This window comes from Dendropsophus ebraccatus, chromosome 15 (assembly GCF_027789765.1).
Source record: "Dendropsophus ebraccatus isolate aDenEbr1 chromosome 15, aDenEbr1.pat, whole genome shotgun sequence".
NCBI classification, from domain to species: domain Eukaryota; kingdom Metazoa; phylum Chordata; class Amphibia; order Anura; family Hylidae; genus Dendropsophus; species Dendropsophus ebraccatus.
The window spans coordinates 43,342,027-43,363,287 of NC_091468.1; the positions used below are offsets into that span (position 1 = coordinate 43,342,027).

Genomic DNA, 21,261 nt, shown 5'->3' on the forward strand with positions numbered 1-21,261 from the left:
ATCTGTCCCCTCGGTACTGTTTAAAATGTTAATTTAGCTTGCTACGCAGACGAAATTTGGAGAAGGATCTGGAGAAGGATTCTTTGGTAGTATAACCCTTTTATCATATACTCATGGTTTAACTAGGAGATGAGAATGGATATGCTGCTTAAACACAGCTAAATAAGCAATTCTGCCTACCTGTAATTGTGATGGATAGCGTGGACCCTAACACACTCACAAAAATAGCTGAAGATATCTACAAGTGATGTCGGGAGATACTTCTATACAGATATAGATAAAAGGGAATATAGAAAACCAGATTTGACAGCTACAATATATACAGAATATAGTTGCTACGACTAGTGATACCTTACTCTTTGTTTATCGTCATTCTATATTATATTGTAATTTTTTTGTGCAGTTTACATCTACTGTAGCTTAATAAGCTATTATATGTAGGGTAACACCTGATAAATAAGCAAAGTGCATTATTTTACTGTACCTATGTCGTCGGCCTTATTTACACTTCTGTATAGGGTATATACTTCTGTATAGGGTTATATGTGAGCACTTAGTACATTTGTCATTCATTGTTTTTTTTTCCCCATTAATTTGTTAGTATTAGATCAGATTTATTATATTGTATGTTATTGTATATTACGGACAAAACTGATATATGAAGTATGGATCTGTATTACGGCTCTGGTGCCTTTGCTTTCTGTGGTGAGCAAAGAGCAAAATCGGTCATGCGACATATTGGCAAATATTGAATATGCGTATATAGCAATATAAAAATATAGAAATGTGAATGTGTTGATATGTATTATAGCTCCATTACCTTCTGTTGTGCGGATTTGGCAAAATGGGGCATGTGTCTTATGGATGTGTGTACACAACTCTACAGACATTAGGAAGTGTGAATAGCGACATGGTCCCCCAATCCGGACATCACCTTTATGAAAGGAGTACAGTCTCAACGCATGTAATATGGTATAGGTATATGTGTGTATATGTATATATGTATATATATATATATATATATATATATATATATATATATATATATATATATATATACACACACACACACACACACACGTATATATTAGACGACCATGTTAAAATGTTTTATGAATATATATATTATAATATCTATCGACAACATTTTAAAACACATTTTAGATTTTTCTATTTCTTTATTTTTACATATTAAAAGCTTAACATAGCAAACAGAAGAGGTGTAACAGTGAGTGCATTATTGAGGAATACAGAGTTCTGGTTACACAAGATAACATATCGAAAACAAATAACACATATGAACAAAAGGTACATTGCTGTTTGTAATTTTATAATCAGTATGCATCACATATTGAGACCAGACATGGGCCACCTCACAGTTGGCAATAACCCCCAACTCCTCCTGTGAGTAGGTATAGGTAGACAGGGTAGTGTAAAAGATAGTAACTTCTTTACTGTATAATAATGTGTATGCCTGGTGTTCCTTAATAGATTTAATTTATTTTTATGAATACTTGTCAGTAGTTGTGATTGTTGCTGGGACAATCCCGCGTACAGAGGGAACTGTAGTTATACAGACTGCTCAAAAGTGGCCAGACTTTAGGGGCATGCCCAAGTGTTCCCAGGAGTTAGCAAGTATGGGTGCTATAACTAATGGAGCCAATGTATTCTAAAGAGTATAATGTAGGATAAGACAATTGGCAATTAATAATTCTATTAGGTATATATGTGATTTTTTTTTTGTTATGTGTTTTTGTTTTTAACTATTTGTAAATAGTTGACCAGTCTTTATCTATCTATCTATCTATCTATCTATCTATCTATCTATCTATCTATCTATCTATCATCTATCTTTCTTGTCTATATATGTAGCTAATCTGGTGACAACTTTACTTCTAAAAAGCTTAGAGAACCTGTAGCAGCCACAGTACTTTTGGCAAGCAAGTACTTCTCTGGTGCCAGGAAACTTGACCTTGATCGAGGGTCCTAGTGGCCATAAATTGAAGAAATTGCAGCACTCCACAAATTCCAGTGACTATAAGTGATTAATTCACCCATTCATTCTATCTATCTATCTATCTATCTATCTATCTATCTATCTATCTATCTATCTATCTATCTCCTACCTATCTACTGTATATCTCCTATCTATCTATCTATCTATCTATCTATCTATCTATCTATCTATCTATCTATCTGTCTATCTATCTTATCCCATCCCATCCATCCATCTATCACTCTTATCGTCTATCTATCTAATCGATAATCTATTTAGCCGTCTGTCATATCTGTCTGGTATCTTTTATCTCTCTTGATCTATCGCATAGTGCACATATACACAGACACTCTCACAGGATGTGTGCACAGGATCTGCAAGCAAATGGGTCGGTTTTACAAGGCTGTAATCTGGTATTGCCACGATGGAAAAAAGAACTTGCGAACACATGTGTATGAATGGAATCATTCCACAGTTAATGGGAGATTTATGGCTGATAAAATCGGTACAGAACAGCAAGTGGTGGAGATTGTGTTTTTATTTTAATACGAGAGCCAAGTCTTGCATTAGGACGTAGCCGAAGCCAGTGCAGAAAATAAACGGCACCCAAGGGACGGAGGAGCATTCTGTTAGGTTGAAGGGCCTTTAATAATCGCATACCCTAATAGCAGTTTAGATGGAGTGTGTGTGTGTGTGTGTGTGTGTGTAAAAGCTAATCTTGTCCCCTGATTCCATAATAACTTATGCAGAGTAACACAAAGCAGTTATGATGTGTCGGCACTCCACCTTTTAATAGGTGACTTTTTAAATTAAAAGATAAGTTTGCTGAGTGACTTTTCTCGAATTCACTTAACGAAAGCCCATAAACTAGGCGGCAAGTTTAACAACCACGAGCAGCCGAGGAAGAGATTACATCTAGCAGATAGAATATACATCTCCAATCTCGCTTTAGTGATTGATACATCGCTCGCCTCCTCTTCCCCCGAGAAGCCACACTCCAAATATTCATAACACAATAAAACAAATTTTAAATTATGACCGGAAATATTTTGCGAGTAACTTTTTTCAGAGGTGTGTATATCAGCCGGTTTGTATCTCGCATATAAAGCAGAAGTTCCTAAACGTAGAATAATGAAGATCTGCGCTTCGTTTTTTGTCTTTTTGTTTTTCCCCCTGGCCAGGGGTTAACTATTTATTCGCTGTGTTGTATGAAGCAATTACTGTGTTTCACGTAAGTGGGGAAAAATACAACCCAACTGCATTCTGTTTTTTAGCGTTCTATTAGGGATGAAATATTTGGGTTAATATTTCCTAGCAGAATAGAAAGGCGAGAGAAGCAGAGTGTATTGTTTAGCTTTGTAATGCACCGTAAAAGTGGAGACGGAGTCAATGACTTCAGTTCTTCTACACTAGATGGCAGTTTTGTCTTATCTTTTAGGTCGAGCATTCAAACATGATGGAACAGGAAAGGCCATCAATGTTTAGTCTGCACTCAAATGGTCTCTGTATGACCAGTGTAGACCCCATGGACTTCCTGGAACATGTGTTAGCAATTTAGCTGCAGACATTTCTTTCTTTGTTTTTACTGCCTGGCTCTTTGAGAAAGTGTTGGTGCTGGGTTATGGGCTGTCTGGATCATGTCAGAGGCCATGGGGATCAAGTTCATGTGACAGGCTAGACTGAGGAAGGATGAAGTTAGAGGAGGTAAGAAAACTGACCCTGCCTTTCTGCAGCAACAAGTCACTTGGCTGTCTGTGGTGTAAAGCCAAAACGACTGGGCGTTTTTACTTTTAATACAGCTGAACAAACAAAACACTTTGCCCATTTTACTTTTTCATATTTCATCACTAATAGTCAGTGCATTCCTCAAAAATGTATTCTGATACTCCATCATTTTTTAACATCCCCTCTTATTTTATTTTTTTTCTCTCTCTCTTTCTCCTAGACCCATCCAGACGAGGGGACCTGGAAATCCTTGCGTACTGTATGCTCCACTGGTTATCTGGGAAATTACCCTGGGATGGGTGCTTACGGGACCCTTCTACTGTCCTGGCTCTCAAAACAAAGTATGGTTTAAAAAAACAAACAAAAAAAAAACTAGTTGAGTGTAAATATTTTATGAGAATAAAATACATATAAAAATTGAATAAAGTAAAAACAAACACCTTTCAAAACGGCTATTAAAATCCTGTCGATTTTTGGCACTGATTTTATGGCAGGCACATTTAGTGTCAAAAAATGCAGAGAAACATGTGAACATACCCTTACACCGGGAGCAACATTTAAGCTTAAAATTTAGATAAGATATAGGTGTGATGCAAAGTAAGTGTGAATTGTTTTGTATAAAAGTAAATTTGATCAAATGCAACTAAAAAAATAAAAAAAAATATATATTTTTTTAATTTTATATTTTTTTTTTTGCAAGCGTGAATAAGAATATTTTTCTAAAAGTAGGACAGATGAGATGGTAGGTGGTGTTCACCAGAGCTTGCACTTACTCTGATCAGTCTGTACTAGTACACACCAGCAATTCTATGTAGATACCATTGTTAGTCTCCCTTCTATCTAATATGGGATTATTAGTATAACTTTCCCTCAAATTCTATTATGTTGAGTAGAAGCTAATTAGGAAGCATACGTATAGGCCAGTGTATATTACCTTGAATGTATGGTCATTTGGTCCTTACAGTCGGAGGTTTGTTACCCCATGCCTTTGCCTTAACCCTTTATTGGCCGTCCTGTCCTGGCACATTCCACCTCATTAAATGGTTTAGCATCGCTGGAAGAGTCACAGGTCATCATGTCGCAGGGTGGTACATTATTCTGGATCCTTAACCGGTGGTTGTGATTACTGCATTTTAACAAGAAAGTGCAGTACGGGGGGAAACTAATGCTTTTAAAAACTCAATAGAAATGGTCATTAGGAAACTAGAAACCTGTCGTCTGATTTTTATCCCAAATCCTTATGAATCCGTCTTTTGGGTGGGGTAGGGGAGGTAGATGATGGGGTCTTTTGTTAATCTGTTGCTGTGTTCAGTTTTAACACACACGTTAACAGTTTTACATGATTTTAAGTCAAGACACAACTGAAAATGAGTATATAAGTTATAATAGAATACGATGGATGGTTCTATAGAGTTAATAATTGGTCTTGACTCTTTATAATGGTCTGTATAGTATAGCATAGGCAGTTCTGTTCTATACAGTATATAATAGCTTCTTTTGACTCTTTATAATGTTCTGCATAGTATATAATGTAGACAGTCCTGATATATAATGTTCTATATAGGACAGAACTGGATGTCATATAATATATACAGTGTGTAGCATATAGTCAGCTCTGGGTCTTTATAACGTTCTATACTGTGTATACATTAGATGTTTAGAGATCTTTATAATGTTCTATACTGTATACAAAATATATTTATGTCTCCTATATACAGTATATAAAAGTCAGAAGCATGTATTTTACACTGTATAGAACTGTATGTTCTATACAATATTCAACATTATAAAATGCTGATACCTTTTGGCTTTTTATAACCTATACATTATATACTAAATGTTCCTGTCTGTGTAATGTTCTATACAGTGTATACTAGATACTTCTGGCTTTTTATAATCTATACAGTATGTAATAGATGGTCCTGACTCTGTAATGTTCTATACAGTGTATAGTAGATACTTCTGGCACTTAATAATGTTCTCCACAATATATAATAGATGCTTTTGACTCTTTATTGTTCTATAACTTGTATAAGAGATGCATCTGACTATTTATAATGTTCTGTACAGTGTATAATAGACAGTCCCTACTGTAATGTTCTATACAGTGTATAATAGACAGTCCCTACTGTAGTGTTCTTTACAGTGTATAATAGACGGTCCCTACTGTAATGTTCTATACAGTGTATAATAGTCCCTACTGTAATGTTCTATACGGTGTATAATAGTCCCTACTGTAATGTTCTATATGGTGTATAATAGTCCCTACTGTAATGTTCTTTACAGTGCATAATAGAAAGTCACAGTGTATAATAGTCCCTATTGTAATGTTCTATACAGTGTATAATACAGTCCTAACAACTGTAATGTTTTATACTGTGTATAATAGACAGTCCTGACTGTAATGTTTTATACAATGTATAATAGATGGTCCCTACTGTAATGTTCTGTACAGTGTATAATAGTTCCTACTGTACTGTTCTATACATTGTATAATAGACGGTTCCTACTGTAATGTTCTATACAGTGTATAATAGTCCCTACTGTAATGTTCTTTACAATGTATAATAGTCCCTACTGTGATGTTCTATACATTGTATAATAGACAGTTCTGATTGTAATGTTCTATACAGTGTATAATAGACGGTCCTTACTGTAATGTTCTATACGGTGTATAATATACGGTCCTGACTGTAATGTTCTATACAGTGTATAATACAGTCCTGACTGTAATGTTCTATACGGTTTATAATAGATGGTCCCTACTGTAATGTTCTATACAGTGTATAATGGTCCCTACTGTACTGTTCTATACAGTGTATAATGGTCCCTACTGTACTGTTCTATACAGTGTATAATAGACGGTCCCTACTGTAGTGTTCTATACAGTGTATAATGGTCCCTACTGTAATGTTCTATACAGTGTATAATGGTCCCTACTGTAATGTTCTATACAGTGTATAATAGACGGTCCCTACTGTACTGTTCTATACAGTGTATAATGGTCCCTACTGTAGTATTCTATACAGTGTATAATGGTCCCTACTGTAATGTTCTATACGGTGTATAATAGACTGTCCTGACTAATGTTCTATATAATGGTGTATAATGGTCCCTACTGTAATGTTCTATACAGTGTATAATAGATGGTCCCTACTGTAATGTTCTATACGGTGTATAATAGACGGTCCTGACTGTAATGTTCTATATAATGGTGTATAATGGTCCCTACTGTAATGTTCTATACAGTGTATAATAGACGGCCCCTACTGTAATGTTCTATACAGTGTAAAATAGATGGCCCCTACTGTAATGTTCTATACAGTGTATAATAGACAGTCCCTACTGTAATGTTCTATACAGTGTATAATGGTCCCTACTGTAGTGTTCTATACAGTGTATAATGATCCCTACTGTAATGTTCTATACGGTGTATAATAGACGGTCCTGACTGTAATGTTCTATATAATGGTGTATAACGGTCCCTACTGTAATGTTCTATACAGTGTATAATAGACGGCCCCTACTGTAATGTTCTATACAGTGTATAATAGATGGCCCCTACTGTAATGTTCTATACAGTGTATAATAGATGGCCCCTACTGTAATGTTCTATACAGTGTATAATAGTCCTGACTGTAGTGTTCTCTACAGTGTATAATAGATGCATCTGACTCTTCATACTGTTCTATGCTTTACATAATAGACGCTTGTGATTCTCTCTGATGTAGATTAATTGCTCGCTGAGGTTGGGATCCGCAGGAGTGTACTCCCTGTCCCCTAAGCAGTTAATTCACGGTCAGATTTGCCCCTCACACAGTACGAGGAGGCAGGGAAGAATGTGGTGCTACTATTGATTGTATTCTCGCAGTTAATTTGAAGTTTTAATTTCGTAAGGACGTCATCCATAAAATGTCTAAAATTAATAGACGGAACCGAACTTGAAAGATTAACCTTTTTTTTTCTCCCCCTATTGTTGTTTATATGGCTTTAAAAAATGGTAATCTCAACATTAAATGCACTGAGTTAGAAGAATCAGAACGACTCCTTCTGCTTTGCTCTTATTATGTATGAATTTAAGCCTCTTACCATGAATAATACATATATGAATATAAAAGTGAATATCATTGGAAAAGGATAAAGAACGCACAAAAACGGAACACACTGAACAATTCCCTTTAAACAGCGCTCCATTTTATATACCAGTTCAGTGCCAAGGCTGACAGTTTTAGAAACCCTCCATTTGCTTTGTAATCACAATATTAATCTCTTATACAAGGAGGATACTAGAGCTGTGAAAGATGGAAGAATATTGGCAAAGACTAATAGGAGACCTCTTGACCGCGTTCCACTGCCAAATCTATTTATGAAGGAAATATATATATATATATATATATATATATATATATATATATATCCTCACAATTTTACACCCTTACACAAGCTATCATTTCTGTTCTTCTCATCCCATTCATCTGGCCTTTGTAACATGCACTGTTGCAGTTTTTGTGTTACACCTCTGTAAAAAAAAAAAAAGGGGCGGGGGGGGGGGAACTACAGTAGACTCTTTACAGCTTGTACAAATGTCTGCCTGCCTTCTGGTCTCTGAGAGCGCTAGAAATGAGGAATAATTTGTACTTCCTGTTGAATGATGCGTCCTAGAGGCAGATAATAGACGTTACAGGGCAGGGGGTACAAAGGATAAGGGGGGACACCTGTGGCTGTCATAAGACCCACTGAAATGGTCGGCCACATCCTCTTCTCTTATGGGCTCAATACAGAAAAATTGGCTTGGAAAGAATGAATCGCATGGCCCCTCTACAACAGATGTGGGGTGAGTGTATGGGGTGTACCGTAAGGAGCCTCACTCCTTACGGTACATTACGGTGATTTAGGGTCTGTTCACACGTACAGACTCGCTGCGTATTTATCGCTGTGAGTTTCTCGCACATAAATCCACAGCGATACTGATTGCTATCAAGCCAATGTATGTGTATTCTCGCTGTGTGTTTGGTGCGATTTTTACATGCGAGTTTTGATTTTCACATGATTTTCACAGGCAAGTTCAACACCGCAAAAAACGCAGCTACTTTCATGCGAGTTTGATGCGAGTTCTGTGCGAGTCTGTATGTGTGAACAGACCCTTAGGGTACAAACACACCGTATACGCAGCAGATCTGCAGCAGATTTGGTGGTGCAGATTTGATGCTGTGTTCAGTTATTTAGATGTAATCTGCTGAGTCTACGCCGGGTGCAGGACCGACCAGGTTCACTAAGATCTTAGTGAATCTGGCTGGGAAAAAGGAGACCACGCTTTATTTCAGACCAGCGTACTCGTATGCCAGTCTTCATAAATGTCCCCTAGGTGTTCAAGTCATAATTTAGATGTCACAATGCATTCATATTATGTCCCAGGCAAACACTATTCTCAGTAGTGTGTAGTGGTAATGCCTGGTTACTGCTGGTCAGCTCTCATTTTCAAGGTCCTAGGAGCTGAACTGCAGTAGCTAGGCATGGCCACTATGCAGTAAAGTGAGCCAACTGCTTCAAGTCCCAGTCACTGCCACAGCGGCTCTAAAGAACGCCTCAATGGTCAGAGGCAATGTATAGGTTTACACAGCACAAGAAACTATGGAGGAGATTTATCAAACATGGTGTAAAGTGAAACTGGCTCAGTTGCCCCTAGCAACCAATCAGATTCCACCTTTCATTTTCCAAAGAGTCTGTGAGGAATGAAAGGTGGAATCTGATTGGTTAGTAGAGACAGTTTCGCTTTACGCCATGTTTCATAAATCTCCCCCTAAATGTTCCATTTTGGTGATATTGAATTCACACAATCTAGCAGAGACATTGACCCGGACCAGGCAGATAAAACAGGACTTCCTCATAAGATGAAAGCGCAACCAGCCAAAAATAAAATAAAATAAAACCGTACATATGCCGCTGTCAGCCTATGTCATTGTTGTTATGTAGAGTAAATAAAAAATGTATAAGAAAAGGTTTTGCTTCCAGGTATCATATGTTAGATAAGTACATTTTAGGTCCCACTTATAATATGTTAATTTTACATTTAATTTGATTTGGTATTAGAAATACAATGCTGAAATGTTATAACGTGCTTAATGTATGTCATTGTCCTTCTTATAGGCTATGGGATGAGTTCCCACAGTCTGTCACCGAATGGTGCGGTCCAGAAGACGCAGGCCGTAAGTATAGAGCAGAATCTGATTTTGTTGTTTCAAGATGCGATGCAGATTGTTTAAGCCCCAATGTTTCACTTCAATAGAAAGCTGCATAAATGCAAAGAATCTGACTGCGCTCTAAGGAGTACATGTAATGAACTGTAACAATGGCCTATTAATACTGCAGCAATCTAGCGGCAATGGTCAGAGGTGATACATGAACCATGGTAGCTTCGTTCGATGGGAAATAAAACACTAAGGATTTTCTGAAACAAAACAAGTCATACAGTGTAGAAGTGTGAAAAAACCAACCACATCCCATTGTTAATGTCTTCAATCAGATGTGTATACGCACAATAAACATGCGGTATTAAATTAATTTGTGTTTTCCAATCACAGAGAGTGCCAAAAACTCATATGCAAATAGAAATTTGTACTGCCATATGGTAATGTAATAAACATTACAGTGCCCTCTGGGGCCAAAGTCATTTTACATCTTTGTTGCCAAAGGGGCTGCTCATTTGTCACATAGGGATACCTTAAAAATCTCTCCTATAACCAAGAGTAAAACAAGCCTATCATGTTTACAGAGACAAGTAACAAAGAGTCGGCTCAACAATACTGTATAGATTGATATAATATACAATAGTAGAAACTCTTTAATGGTATGTCAGTACTACTTTACTTGAACTGTATTCATTATCACAAAGAAATGGTTGGTTTTGAGTTTTTATTTGCTATAATAATAATAATGTCACTTAAGTTACATACATACGGCTGGTCCATTGTACACACAAAGCCCTTTCTGCCTTTTGTCTGGACCCTATTCCTTATAGACGTAAGGGTCCTGATCACAAGAGCTTACAATCTATGTCTGAATAATAAGTGTGTAATTGTGTAATGTCTGATTGTTTATGCACCCTCAGAATTGTGCAGCACTGCAGAATATGTTGGTGCTATAGAAATGTCATTATTCAACAATTAAAGGGCATTTTACCATTAAATTAATACATAATTTGTGTATATAGATCATTGTCAGTGGACTGGAAGGATGGTCATTAAACAAATATAGTCATTCTAATGGTCTTTGAGCAAGAAGACCCAGCCTGTCCATGTATTACATACTGTAGGCAGGCATTCAATTGATTTACCAGCAGTTTCCTCTGAAGCCAGACCTAGAGAGTCAGGTGACTGCCAGGTCTGCTTTAATTAATTAATTAATTAATTAATTAATTAATTAATTAACTAAAACTCTCTTCATAAGACCACTGCTTTAATTTTGTAAATAACAGTCTCTTGGTAGGTCAGCACCCAGTACTGTATGTGGCTGTCACCTAGTTATAACAGATCTCATAATGGTAACAATCTAGTTATGCATTGATACGTTTTATGATCATATATAAATATTAACATATATTAAAGGAGTCTCCTGGAGGAGACTAACAATTCATTCCATACATGTCTTTACCTTTTCTGTTTCCTTTCCTCAGTTTTGAGCCTGCTGCTTTCTGCTGCTTTCTGATCTGTTCAGTCCATCTCTGTTCTCAACCCTGTCCTTCCCCCTCCCTTCTGAGATGGCTGATGTAAACAAGTCCCTGTCTGCAACTTTTTAATGCTGGGAGGGATAATCACAGCGAGTTTATCAACCACTTGACCTAAGATGAACCCTTCCAGCATTACAAAGAAGCTACAAGATATGGACTTGTTTACTTGAAAGGGAGGAGGGGGAGATGGAGGGAAAAGCTCACACACAGTTTTTTTTTGTTTCTTCAGCAGAAAGCAGCAGCTCAAAACTGAGGAGAGTGAATAGATAATAACAAGTATAGAAGGAATTGTTAGTCTCCAGGAAGTGGGGGGGGGGGGAATGATTCATCATCTATTTTACCTAACCGGATAACCCCTTTTAAAATATATATATATATATATATATATATATATATATATATATATATATATATATGACACTGAGAAATGTCACTGATATTATATATATATATATATATATATATATATATATATATATATGGTTCCACATAGTGTAACTAATCACAGAGCAAAGTTGATAATAAAAGCTTCTCATCACAGGCATACGTTTACATTTGTGAAATTCAGTGAGCCCTGTGATCTGTGTTTTTCATATCAGCAAATGAGCAGTGCCCAATATTTCCATACCATATAGCACAGAGACTGTTAATACAGGTGGAAGAGGAGGCAAGCAACAAAAGGTGGAGAAAAGCTGGGCACCTGAGATGATCATCCCCGCCCTGTGGGCACTTGCTGCTCATTTGTCTATATGAAAAAAACAAAAATTGCTTGGCTTACAAGCATGCATGAGTTTACAAATCTAATAGTAGGACTGTAAAAATACTTTGAGTACTCTGTACAGTGTCCTACCCAGTGCAGCTGAATCTGAAGCAGATTGCTACATAGGGAGATACAAGAGAGAAAATATGGTTCACCACTCACTTTGTAGAAAGCAGAACTCTTGTATTGGGTTGTAAATTTAGGGGCTGCAGTCTCCATTTGTTTTCAGTAGACGGAGAAGAAGTAGAGGAAAAAGACACTCATCACTGCGCTCCAGCCAAAAGAATGAGAAATTACATGCAGAGTGGAAGAATGAAATCTGCTATAAAATGATCGGACACGTTTTATAATGTTAAACGAGGGGAACGTAAAATATCAGGTGAAATACTAAAGGAGAGTTTGTTTCTCACCACGTTTAATATTTTTAAGGCCAGGTTGACACTACAACTGTGCACGTATATGTTGGCAGCTTGTTGGCAGAGTCGGATACTGACGTACCTTACCATGGATGGGTTCTGTCCCTAGTGACTACATTCTGGTCAATTTCCAAATATAAGGTCAAAACTTGTATATGTGTGGGAAATTACTAGAATTTAGTTACTGGTTGACTACATTTACGCCATTTAAGTCATTGGGGTTCGTGCCCATTCATGCTGGCCATCCCATTATAACACATTGCTGATATATCTGTACCATAGGAAGCACAATGGTGGTGAAGGCGCCCTTACTCTGGTGCTTTATTCCGTTTCTTTAAAGGGGTTGTCCATCCAAATATTTTTTCTTTGAAATCAACTTGTGTCAGAAACTTATATAGATTTGTAATTTACTTCTATTTAAAAATCTCATGTCTTCCCATACTTATAAGCTACTGTATATCATGCAGGAAGTGTTTATTTACATTCAGACACAGTGCTCTCTGCTGACATCTCTGGCCCAGTCAGGAACTGTCCTGAGCAGGAGAGGTTTTCTATGAGGATTTGCTGCTGCTCAGGACAGTTCCTGTCTCGGCCAGAGATATCAGCAGAGAGCATTGTGTCTGAATGTAAATAAACAGCACTTCCTGCAGGATATACAACAGTTTGTAAGTAAGGGAAGACTTGAGATTTTTAAATAGAAGTAAATTACAAATCTATACAACTTTCTGACACCAGTTTATTTTTAAAGAATCATTTTTTTTTGTTTTGCTGGACAACCCCTTTAATCCCTAGTGCAGAACCTAAAGGGGTGGCAAATATCAATTGAAATGTTTCTCTCTGGTGTCAGACTCCATCAGTTATTAGACCCTGAGGTCTCATGGTGCAGTACATGGACATGCACTTTACTGCTCCATTCAACATTATTTTCAACAATTCCATGAAGTCTGAATAGGCTAGCACCCTACATGCCTAAGTACCATGATATTCAGATAGGGACAGGGGGGCCTTATTCTCATCAGTAGGGGGCTACTGCATTAGAAACACGGCGATTTGTAGAGATTCCAAAATTATTATTAAAATTTATTTTTTTTAAACACATTGATGGTTTTTTTCATGGCTTTTACACATACGTTTAGGTGAATATACAGTGTTTGCGCCATTTTTCAGATGTGGTATTTACTAATCAGTATTCACTGATCAAATATTAATTTGCTCTGATTATTTTAGTATTTTTCATTTTGTAGTATTGCCCAAAATATTCACATAGGGCCATTGTACGTTATTTATCATCTGCGTAAAAATGTAAAAAAAAATAAAAAAATAAAAAAAATCACAAAGCGCAAAGCCACATCTGCTCTGGCCAGGTGAATACATTTCCCTTTTTTATTTTTATAATACTGTAAATTCCCCAGTACTTAGGCCTCCATACTGTATACCTCCCTCCCCATCTGTAGTTGTATCCTCATACTGTATACACCCTCCTCTACAGTATGATGCCCCATACTCTTTACCTCCCTCCCTCTTTTGTAGCTGTTCACCCATACTGTATACATCCCCCCTCTGCAGTTAGCCCCCCATACTGTACACCTCCCTAACGCTCTGTCATACTATCTACCTCAAGAGGTCATACTTTTCCACTGTAACTTGGGCAAACATGTAAACTCAGGGGAAACTGGCCATCCATGAGTCCATTGTGATGTTCTCCTGAGTCTATACAGTTCCTGAATTAGAATTTTTGTCATACTTTTAAACCAAACTCCAATCTGCAAATCAAAACTTTTAGGTGGTGTTTTATTAAAACTTGCATCTGCTTCCCTTGGTTCATGTTTCACAGCTAGCCGAAAGTAATAAAGTTCATAAAAATTTTTTGAAATAAAATTAAAAAAAATAGTTCGGTCAAGGAAAAAAAAAAAGATTTCCTGCTTTGCTTCAACTATTCTCTTCTTTGGGAAGGGTAAAGGGCAATGACCTAGTTTATAATATATAACTGTTTCTTTTCATGTCCTATATTTCTGTACACCTACTAAATCTTAAATCTGTTTTATGCATCTGCAGAAGCACTCGCCAAGTTCATGGCTGAAGTTTCCTTATTGAAGTACATTGACAAGCCAAATTATGCAGCTCTGAAGAGAATCCTCCTGAAGGCTCTGGATTCTATGGGAACGAGTCTTAGTTCTCCGCTGATTACTTCAGATGTACGATCCTTACAGAAGCCGTCTGCAGGAGTTAGGAAAAAGGTACAGGAGTAGCTTTAAGTTTTCTGGATTATTGTAGAATTAAAGGGGCAACTGTAATACAGATATAGGAGGTAGAATAGCATATACATTAGAGTTCTGCATCTGCAACACTTACTTTTTAAACTGTATTCACAGTGACATGCTGGGATACATGGAGCTGAAACTAGTAGACTACAATACGAGGGGGTATTTTTAACATTCTACATATATACAAGGGTAAGAACTGTAGACAGCTCCATACATTGTGTAGTGGCCATGTTGGGATACTGCAGCCCAGCTCTTATTCTCTTTAAAGGGAAACTCCAGATAAGGAAAACTTGTGTTCTATTAAAAGTACATTAAAAGTTATATAGATGTGTCTATACAATGTATTACCATATCTGTACGGTTCTGCCACACTGGTAGCTGATAGAAATCCAGGAAGTGAAGAAAAATGGCCTCTGTGCCAATCCACATTGTCTCCTCCTCCCACTGCTCTCCCACCTTAAGAGACAAATATTCCATGCCTCTGTCTCACATTGTGTGTGTTTGCTGAGATCAGGCTGATGATGCAGACAGGAGGAAGAACGTGATCTCACAGGAGGCTTGGCTGGCTGAGTGATTCACCATCTCTGAACGGCCAGAAACAGGTGTTGCACTGATTTAGCTGATTGTACAGAAGTGTGCAGTGAAATTAGGGCTGTGTTCACACATGTTGGGTCGTCATTGTAATACTGCAGCGTATTCACAAAAATGATGCAGTAACACAAGTAAATGATCAGAGCCTTATTGTGGGGCTCAACTTCAAAGATAAAAGATGCTTGATCATAATATGTGCGTGGAAATAAAAAGAAAAAAAAATTCAAAAAGTTCTTTACTTTACTCCAATATCAGTGTTACAGGTAGAGAATACAGTGCGCTGTGTGGTGTTACAGGTAGAGAATACAGCAATGTGTGGTGTTACAGGTAGAGAATATACTGTGCTGTGTGGTGTTACAGGTAGAGAATACAGTGCTGTGTGGTGTTACAGGTAGAGAATACAGCGTGCTGTGTGGTGTTACAGGTAGAGAATACAGCGTGCTGTGTGGTGTTACAGGTAGAGAATATACTGTGCTGTGTGGTGTTACAGGTAGAGAATATACTGTGCTGTGTGGTGTTACAGGTAGAGAATACAGCGTGCTGTGTGGTGTTACAGGTAGAGAATACAGCGTGCTGTGTGGTGTTACAGGTAGAGAATATACTGTGCTGTGTGGTGTTACAGGTAGAGAATATACTGTGCTGTGTGGTGTTACAGGTAGAGAATACAGCACGCTGTGTGGTGTTACAGGTAGAGAATACAGCGTGCTGTGTGGTGTTACAGGTAGAGAATATACTGTGCTGTGTGGTGTTACAGGTAGAGAATACAGCATGCTGTGTGGTGTTACAGGTAGAGAATACAGCGTGCTGTGTGGTGTTACAGGTAGAGAATACAGCGTGCTGTGTGGTGTTACAGGTAGAGAATACAGCGTGCTGTGTGGCGTTACAGGTATAGAATACAGTGTGCTGTGTGGTGTTACAGGTAGAGAATACAGCACGCTGTGTGGTGTTACAGGTAGAGAATACAGCGTGCTGTGTGGTGTTACAGGTAGAGAATACAGCGTGCTGTGTGGTGTTACAGGTAGAGAATACAGCGTGCTGTGTGGTGTTACAGGTAGAGAATACAGCGTGCTGTGTGGCGTTACAGGTAGAGAATACAGTGTGCTGTGTGGTGTTACAGGTAGAGAATATACTGTGCTGTGTGGTGTTACAGGTAGAGAATACAGCACGCTGTGTGGTGTTACAGGTAGAGAATACAGAGTGCTGTGTGGCGTGAGAATACAGCGTGCTGTGTGGTGTTACAGGTAGAGAATACAGCGTGCTGTGTGGTGTTACAGGTAGAGAATACAGTGTACTGTGTGGTGTTACAGGTAGAGAATACAGCGTGCTGTGTGGTGTTACAGGTAGAGAATACAGCACGCTGTGTGGTGTTACAGGTAGAGAATACAGTGTGCTGTGTGGTGTTACAGGTAGAGAATACAGCACGCTGTGTGGTGTTACAGGTAGAGAATACAGCGTGCTGTGTGGTGTTACAGGTAGAGAATACAGCGTGCTGTGTGGTGTTACAGGTAGAGAATATACTGTGCTGTGTGGTGTTACAGGTAGAGAATACAGTGCTGTGTGGTGTTACAGGTAGAGAATACAGTGCTGTGCGGTGTTACAGGTAGAGAATACAGTGTGCTGTGTGGTGTTATAGGTAGAGAATACAGTGTGCTCTGTGGTGTTACAGGTAGAGAATACAGTGTGCTGTGTGGTGTTACAGGTAGAGAATACAGTGCGGTGTGTGGTGTTACAGGTAGAGAATACACCGCTGTGTGGTGTTACAGGTAGAGAATACAGTGTGCTGTGTGGTGTTACAGGTAGAGAATACAGTGCGGTGTGTGGTGTTACAGGTAGAGAATACACCGCTGTGTGGTGTTACAGGTAGAGAAAACAGTGTGCTGTGTGGTTTTACAGGTAGAGAATACAGCACACTGTGTGGTGTTACAGGTAGAGAATACAGTGTGCTGTGTGGTGTTACAGGTAGAGAATACAGCGTGCTGTGTGGTATTACAGGTAGAGAATACAGTGTGGTGTTACAGGTAGAGAATACAGTGTACTGTGTGGTGTTACAGGTAGAGAATACAGGGTGCTGTGTGGTGTTACAGGTAGAGAATACAGTGCGGTGTGTGGTGTTACAGGTAGAGAATACACCGCTGTGTGGTGTTACAGGTAGAGAAAACAGTGTGCTGTGTGGTTTTACAGGTAGAGAATACAGCGTGCTGTGTGGTATTACAGGTAGAGAATACAGTGTGGTGTTACAGGTAGAGAATACAGTGTACTGTGTGGTGTTACAGGTAGAGAATACAGCGTGCTGTATGGGTGGGACAACAATGAAGTGATAAAGTACTGCAAATAATTCAGTAACACAATGAAACTGCAATGTGTTAACACAGCCTAGATGTTCTGCAACAGATTTGGGCGGGGAATGGGCAGGGTGGGGGACTGTGATGAACAGCTGAGGGAAAGCATTGCATTCTGGAACCTGTAGTACTGTGTACAACTGCTCAACCAGGAAGTACAGCCACACAAAACAGAACCCCCCCCCCCCCCCCCAATAAATATATTTTTGGTAGTTTCAAAAATGGAATAGATAGGTAAGTAATGCTATATGCTTCTGCAGAAGTTTCATTTTTTTTTATTTTTACCTGGAGTTCCCCTTTAATGGGAGCTGAGCTGCAGTAACCCAGCCTGGCCACTACACAATGTATGGAGCTATTTGATTCCATCTCCATTCATTGTGCAAGCAGGCACTGTGGCTCCGACAAACATGACAAGATATCTACACTAGATGGATGTGTCATTGCCTTTTCTGAGGTGCCCTGGGAAATATGTAGCAAGCTTCCAATAGAAGTTTGCAATAGCTACAGCTGTACCTTTTTTTTCGATGTACAGATTAGAACGATAGATACTAGGACAGGTCACTTATGCACCCAACTGCTGGGACCCAATGATCCAGAGAAACTTTGTAGTCAACCCTACAGTGAATGGAGTGCTCACCACACCTGCACGGCCATCGTGACCTACACTTTATTCACAATCTATTGGGCCGGTAATAAACGTTCCCAAGCATTAAACTCTGAATTCAGGGAAGAAAAAGAGTGCTGCACCTCACACCTATGGCTGATACTAGTACCTCTCGGCTGCATAAAAACATCAGAAACATGTGAATTGATCAAGCCACACTGCCCCATGTACCGCGTGCAGGTATCTGATACACATGGGTCCCTACACTAAGTCCACACTGTGCCAGTCAGCGACCACCACCCCCGCAGGCGTGCACAGTCAGGGAAGGGAGGCCATGGAACGGCCCTGCAACCCCCATGCCACAGGACCAGACCCAAAAATGCCACACCAAAACCCAGCCAGCACCACCGGCGGAGGAAACTGCCCCCAAACAGCACAAGTCTGGATAAGGTATTGCACTCACCATAGCTATCAAAGATAGAATGGGACAGACAGGAGGGATCAAAACCAAATTCTGATGTTTTTTATGCAGCCGAGAGGTACTAGTATCAGCCATAGGTGTGAGGTGCAGCACTCTTTTTCTTCCCTGAACCGTATTAAACTCTGAATTGTCTGGTGGCCTCATAGAAAATGAATTGAGCGCAGGCTGCAGTATCCACAGAGGTGCGGTGAGTGCTTATTCTTTTCGGAGGCAATTATGTTTCGGTTCTTTGTCAGGGTCCTAGCGGTCAGACCTTCGTAGATCAACTTGTTATTCCCAATCTTATGAATAGGAGATAACAATCTAAGATGGAAATTCCCCTTTAGATTAAATGAAAATTTAAAAAAAAATTGGAAAAAAAAAAAAGAAATGTGTTAATTCTAGGGGAGAATACAGTGTGCCTTGGGGGCACCACACCTTGATGCAGACATGTCAGTACTCTTCATGAGCAGCATCCAAAAACTGTATCAAAAAGTTATTTCCTACAGTTTATATATAAAAAAAATAAATAAAAATAGCCACGTTGAAATCAAGCTACTTTTTAAATTAAAGTAAATACATTTTTGATACACTGCATTTGCTATCGTACAACCTATAGGATGCTGTCACCTTTTTGCTAACCATAAGATTTCTGGACTAGGCGACCCGCCTTTTTAATCGAGACTGATAGCACTAGGGGTTATTCTTTTTACTTTTACCACATAGGTATGCTTTCTTCTACAAAGCCTTTACAAGCATTAAGGGTATGTGCACCCTGAGGAATCTGCCCTTAATTTTTGTTTGAAATTCCTCCCATAAAATATAAACAGAGCAATGACCCATTGTGTTTAATGGAATTTCCGCTCTGTTCACACTGCAGAATTTCCAAGCCGCATTTTCTGCCACTGATCCGCTTTCCACGCTAAGGGTATGTTTACACTGAAGAATTCTGTCGTTCGCCCCCACTCATCTCCACCCATGTCATAGACTCTATTCTATGTACGAGTGGAATTCGCCGTCTGTCCAAAAAAAGAACCGGTTCATTCTTTGGACGGACTGCATAGAATGGAGTCTATGGCACGATCGGAGATGCGCACAGCCGTGGGCGGGGGCAACAGAATTCCTCAGTGTGAACATTCTGCTAGGGCAGATTCTACTAGAGGAATCTGAACACTCTCTCCTATTCCTCAGTGTGAACATACCCAAAGAAAGGATTACTACTAGACCCTTCACTGCGATTCACTCATCTCTAATTACGACCTTTTCTACAAGTAGTGAAACAAAATGTTATGAGGCTGAAAACACACACAGGTTATTTTGGGAAAACTGCCAGTGCAGTTTTTGTGCAAAAACCAGAATTGGACTCAAATGGGATGGACAATATAAAGAGAGGACTTGTACTTTCTTTTTATGTTGGATCCTCTTCTGGTTTTGGCACAAAAACTCCAGTGGCTCTTTTCCCCAAATAACCTGTGTGTGTTTCTAGCCTATGGGGTGCTGCAGATTCTGAGTGTATGCTGGGCTGGCCATAGAGACAAGAGCCAAAAACAATTGACACAATGTTAGAAAAGTGTTAATCTTTCGATCCACCAGTCACTTCTGAAGTGAACCCACACTTCCGGCTTCGATGCCTTCCCTGTTAATATTTACTTATCCACAGATTGTACTTGTAAATACACTTTAGGCGAAATGATGAAACAATATATTCAAGTGATAAGTGAATGCAAACATTTGCTATTTAATGTAAATTACTATGTGATTACATTCAGCGTTACGAGTAAAGACAGCGAAGTCTTGCTTTTTTTTTTTTTTTGTCATTCCTGCTTAGCATAATTAAAAGCATCAGCCGGTGACCTTTTTCAGACATATCTTGTGCAGAAAGAAGACTATTTCTATCCAGTGCACTTGCAATGTGGAAGGGTCAAGATGCTTTAAATTTTTAATATATCTTATGAAATTTGGCCACAGGGACGTGCACAGCAGCCAAGAATGCAGGGTGCAAACTAACAAGAATGATGGTCTGATAGATAAACGGTGATTCAAGCATCAGTACACAGATGGTTCTGATTTGCTGTGTTTTAAGCTGCTTCGACTGAAGACATAAAATATCCTTCTAGTCATAAATTAGCTCTTTGGAAGGAAACCTTGGCACAGGAGCTTTACAACCTTCAATTAGTAGGGGAAGAAGAATCTGAATGACTGTGGTATTGACATCTGTAGGCTTGCATAGTAATCATTCCTAATAGAAATGAATATCTGTTTGAGGAGGTTTTGCATGGCTAATTAGCTACCATTGAGAATATGTAATTTTTGCATGATCTCTCGATTGTCACCTTCCTGTTATGATACAGTTACATATTATTGCAGCGAGTGAGTTGAA

The 21,261-nt window shown here is 38.7% G+C and overlaps 1 protein-coding gene across 3 annotated transcripts in view; it reads left to right on the plus strand.

Annotated features, from left to right (window-relative positions):
- VRK2 (VRK serine/threonine kinase 2) overlaps nt 1–21,261 on the plus strand; it is a 67,800-nt gene that overhangs the window by 33,892 nt on the left and 12,647 nt on the right. For all 3 annotated transcript variants that reach the window (XM_069954605.1, XM_069954607.1, XM_069954606.1), the window contains exons 9-11: nt 3,942–4,062; nt 9,869–9,927; nt 14,679–14,860. In XM_069954605.1, coding sequence (XP_069810706.1) covers nt 3,942–4,062; nt 9,869–9,927; nt 14,679–14,860 — 362 coding nt within the window. The remainder of the gene's footprint in view (nt 1–3,941; nt 4,063–9,868; nt 9,928–14,678; nt 14,861–21,261) is intronic.